The sequence below is a fragment of the Austrofundulus limnaeus genome, unplaced genomic scaffold, assembly GCF_001266775.1.
Source record: "Austrofundulus limnaeus strain Quisiro unplaced genomic scaffold, Austrofundulus_limnaeus-1.0 Scaffold1, whole genome shotgun sequence".
NCBI lineage: Eukaryota > Metazoa > Chordata > Actinopteri > Cyprinodontiformes > Rivulidae > Austrofundulus > Austrofundulus limnaeus.
In genome coordinates, this window is record NW_013952403.1 from 6349717 (window position 1) to 6354348 (window position 4632).

At 39.8% G+C, this 4632-nt stretch overlaps 2 protein-coding genes across 3 annotated transcripts in view; one reads left to right on the plus strand and one right to left on the minus strand.

Annotated features, from left to right (window-relative positions):
• dock2 (dedicator of cytokinesis 2) overlaps positions 1-4632 on the plus strand; it is a gene marked incomplete in the record, with an annotated part of 113498 nt that overhangs the window by 67338 nt on the left and 41528 nt on the right.
• The window catches only part of insyn2b (inhibitory synaptic factor family member 2B), a 25123-nt gene that overhangs the window by 10460 nt on the left and 10031 nt on the right, over positions 1-4632 (minus strand). For both annotated transcript variants that reach the window (XM_014007253.1, XM_014007257.1), the window contains exon 2: positions 16-1882. In XM_014007253.1, coding sequence (XP_013862707.1) covers positions 16-1559 — 1544 coding nt within the window. In that variant the 5' untranslated portion in view covers positions 1560-1882. The remainder of the gene's footprint in view (positions 1-15; positions 1883-4632) is intronic.

Here is a 4632-nt window from a genome sequence, read left to right on the forward strand (position 1 = left end):
GTCCCCTTATCTCACCCTTCGCTGAAAGCCTTGCTCTTCTCCAGGTCTTGAATAACATTGAGAAGCACCTTGATCTTCTCCTGATTGGACAGGAGGTTCTCCTCCACACTCTGTAGCTGACTCTCCAGCCCACATGGCATGTTCACCACGTGCCCATCTAAAAGTCCTCCCGGAGCTCCGTTACATTGTGCTTTTGAATGAGTCTTACAAGGCAGAGTATGGTCGTCAAATGGTTTGCTCTTCTGTTTCRTGCAGTCCTTAACGTTGACCTGTTCTGAGGATTGTTTGGATGAATTTGTGGTCTCCTCGTTTTTGSTTTGGTTTGCTGTAGGTGTGGCCGGCTTAGAATGAGTTGCTTTAGGTGTATTTTTGGGTGGAACAGATGGGATGCTGCTGGACTTGGAGTCACAGTGACAAGAAGGAGTTTGGGGCCTGGAAATGATGTGGATGGATGTATGTTGATGAGCTTGCTCGTCAGTTTTCTGGACTTGAGCCTGATCGTGAGCGTGTTTGTCGGGTACATGTTTGACTGTCTCTGTGTTTTGTTTGTAATGTGTATCTGTGCTGGCTGTGTTGTCTGCATGTGTTTCTGTTGTTTGCGTGGCTGAGTCCCTGAAATAGGGAAATTCTGCTGAACGTGGCCTTGTTTGCTGCTTTGTATCTTTTGATTTGTTCTGAGAGTGTGTTGTGTTTGTTTTTGGCATAGTGTGTGACAACTGTGGCATTTGAGCAGTTTTTACTGATGTGTGCTGCTGTGGCGTGCCTCTGTCGGTGCTTTTGATGCAGGACTGGGAGTTCAGAACAGCAGAGGCTTTCCTTGACTGGGCGGGAGCAGCAGATGTTTTCCGTGGCGGATTAGGTAAAGTCTGACTTGCTGTGATTTGATTGACTGCCCTCCTGCGACATGCACCTGTGCACTGTGTTACCTGTGATCGTCTCCTCCCACATGTTGCACAAAGGCGATGTGGAGAAYTTGTCATCACACGACAGGGTCGAGGTGGCGTGGCGTGTACCGTGGTACCAACACTCCCCGTCTTTAATACAGAGCGATGATTTTCCCCTCGCAGAGACTGGACCCTTCTTTTCTCTTGGGTCGGCTCCTTGCTTTCTGTGGCCTCACTGCAAACCCCTCCTACCAAATCAGAGGCTACCACACTGCCATTTGTATACCGAGCTGTTCTTTTATCTCTTGTGTCCTTGGGGTTTGCTTGGATGGTTTTGATTTGACAATAAACTCCACTACCAGACCCTTGCGACCCCATGTCGTCCTGTGTCAGGCTGTTGATCTCGTTCTGAGATGTCTCTTTGGACTCTGGCAGGTTGTTGCTGTCACTTCTGATAACTCCTCTGGTCTCTGCTGTCATTGTTTCGTCTGTATCCATGGCGTGTTGCTGACGCGTGTTGGACCGTTGGCTGCCATGCCGTTTGAAGGTGGAAAGAGTTTGCAGTCTGGGAGATGTCTGCACCCCAATGCTGCAGAGCGGGCCCCATCGCCCCCCTGCCAGTGGAACTCCCAGTGCTGGCACTGGATAGGTTGGGTCAGCCACCCTTCTGCCCATGCTCCCCTTCCAGTCAGCTCAGCCCCCGGAGGAGCTGAAAGGGATGGAGGCGAGTGGTGACATCAGCCAACCTCAGTATGATTATATTCAAGAAAAAACTAAAATGTTCCAGCTTTTATCTAAATAAGTCTATACGTTTGGGCCACAGATTAAAAGAGGGTGAATGTAAACTGTAGACAGGAACTCAATATCCAATAAACTCTTCCTTTATTGACTTCCTTATTGGTTTAGCAGCCTCTGATTGGACATCACTGTCAAAGCTTTTCTCAGTTTCAGACCATTTGCCCACAGCTGATGACTCCTTTAGGTGGTTTTGGTTCATTCTGGAGAAGAAATGAAAGAGAAAAACAATAAATGAAAGAAGCAGAAGGAAGAACGGAGGTAATAAATGGTAAATCTGGCAAGAAAACATAGGCATTAGGTACATTTAGCACAGTGTAAAAGCTTCAACCTCAACTGAATGCTTGCACTGACTAGATCGATAGAAATTTATCAAGTTCTTATAACCTAGTGGGTATGTGGAAGTTAAAGAGACAAAATGTTGCACATCAGAAAGAGATTGTTTAGAAATATGTTTATTGGGATTGCGCTTTTTGTATTAAACTATGTGTTACACACACAGCTGACTCATTAATAAATTATGTATTTGATGATACAGCATTGTGTTTTTAACTGACCATGCATTACACACTGTCATTTCTAATGGTTTTGAGTGGTCTCTAATAAAAAAAAGCAGCATATTTTTTTTCTTTTTTTGCTGTTGAAGAAATGTWAATGTGGCTCAAAGTTGATGTTTAAGTTACCTGTTATTATGACCAGGGATGTTTGCACCAAATACTACCTTGGTAAAATATTGTACCATGGCAATGAGTTTTGGAGTTCATAAACAAACATATAGTATACCTCAAGGTTTTGGATTATTTGCTAAGCAAACAAATTTGTTCAGGCAATAAACAGCTGACTTTGGGTGTTTTGGAATAGTTTGTGTTTGTAATAAAAAAAAACTGATAATCTTCCAAATAACCTTGTTTTATTAAAACCCAAATTTAAATAAACTGCATCATACAATGTTGACATTTTCCAGCTCTGTGGGCATGGAACAAAAGAAAACAAGAAAAAAGGATCAATGTCCCCTCATTTCACAGATAATTGATTTTAAATGGTGTGTAGTGTCAAACAGTGATTATCTAATAAAATGGGACAAGATATTCTAGTATTAGCCTTTTCATCATTTGAATACTGGGTTACTAGATGATATTTGGAGACAAATGACATTTACTTTTATGTACAAATACAATCTGTTCTGTTTTAAAAGCATGGAAAAGTAATTGGAGCCACATTTGTCTGAGTAGTTTTCATTTAAGTTAATGGAATCACATAATTAGACATGTTTAGCTCTTAGGGTAATTGGTGGTGCACGGCAGCAGTGGATAATTTTTCTGACTTTGCACTAAATTAAATAGTCATTTTAGAAGTTCCAATTTCATTTAGTTCAAACACTCTTAAGATCCCCTGGTACTGATAATATTGCTGGTCAGCAGCAGAATTTATCTGAGAAAAACAAAACAGCGTTTGGACACTGCAGTCAGGATTGGTATTGTTAGACCTGCAGACATACAGTCCAAAAGTTTTCAGAACTGACACATTTCTTACATTTCCTGCATTTTTAATCAGAAACAAGAATGTTTCAGTTTGTTTTCGCATCATACAAGTAGCATCTGATTTACACAACCTGCTACTACTTGTCTATAGCACACACTTGTAAAATGTAAGAGAGCGAAAGCAGGACAGGGCATGCGCTCTAGACTGATAATTATTGGAATTAGATAATTGAGTGATTATTCTAATTTAAGGAGAAGCTGGAGTAAAAGAGGATGTGTCTTGAGTAACTATTGCAGCAGAGTGGTGTTTCTTTCTTTACAAAATCAGGTTGGTTAAAAAGGGTTATCTAGTTAGCCTTGTTGAGTGAATCTGAAAGGCACACATTTAGTAAAAACAAGTATTTCTATGGTACATGATAATATCCTAAGTCGATACAATGACTTTATTTCTAAATGGGAAAATTCTCAGAGACACTTTGTATGTTCTTATAACTACCAATTAAAAATTAAATTAATTGAAATTATTAAAATCTCTTCCAGCTAAAATTAAACACCTCAAAGTCTAGACATTGACATAGTTTAAAAATTAAAATAAGCTGTTTAATATTTACTAGAAAAGATCAAGCTAGAGCAAAACCAATTAGAGAAAATTTACTGTTTACCATTTTAATTGTTTAGGATATAGCGTACCTATTAAATGACAAAACTAAATAAAAAWATATATTTTAAACATTATGCTTGTGAAACTCAGTGAAACGAGGGAAAACATAATTGCAACTTACAAATTAAATTGTACGATCTGTGCAGATAAAGACAAGATTTATTTTAAATAGATTAGAGAAAATTCTCGCAGTATTACACACAATAAAAATAAAAGCTGTGTGAATTATTATTAAAAGCAAGCTATTTGACCTAAATCAAAGCTTAAGTGTGTTTGTTGTTTTAATAAAGCATTAAAAATAAAACAATAGTAGAACTCAGACTGCAGTCATTGTCCTTTCACTTTATTTCAGAGTCATTTCATTCAAACCACTGATACACTGTGTTAGTCCTACACATTCTCACTCCCGACTCGTCACATATTGACGCTTTTCCAAAGTTCCCTCTGCGTCTTATTTTGACGCATCAGGTGACCCCCTCGCGTCAGTCCTTGMCGCCCGCGGCTTTTCYGGGTTGCGCCACCAGGGGTCTTTGGTTCGTGGGTCTCAGGTTAACATGAGGGATCAGGATTAATGGTTAAGTTTAGGTACTGGGATCAGGGGTAGGATGTCCATGGTGAATATTAGGTAATTTCAGGCTTYGGAACATGTTGACGTGAATTTCCTACATTTTCTAAAAATGGTTAATTTTAGGTACTAGGGTCAGGGACAGGATGTCTAAAGTGACCAAAGGTAATTTCAGGCTTTGGAACGGTAGTTTTTGCGCATTTTCTACACTTTCTGAAAATATGACAACAGATTTCGCCCCATCTC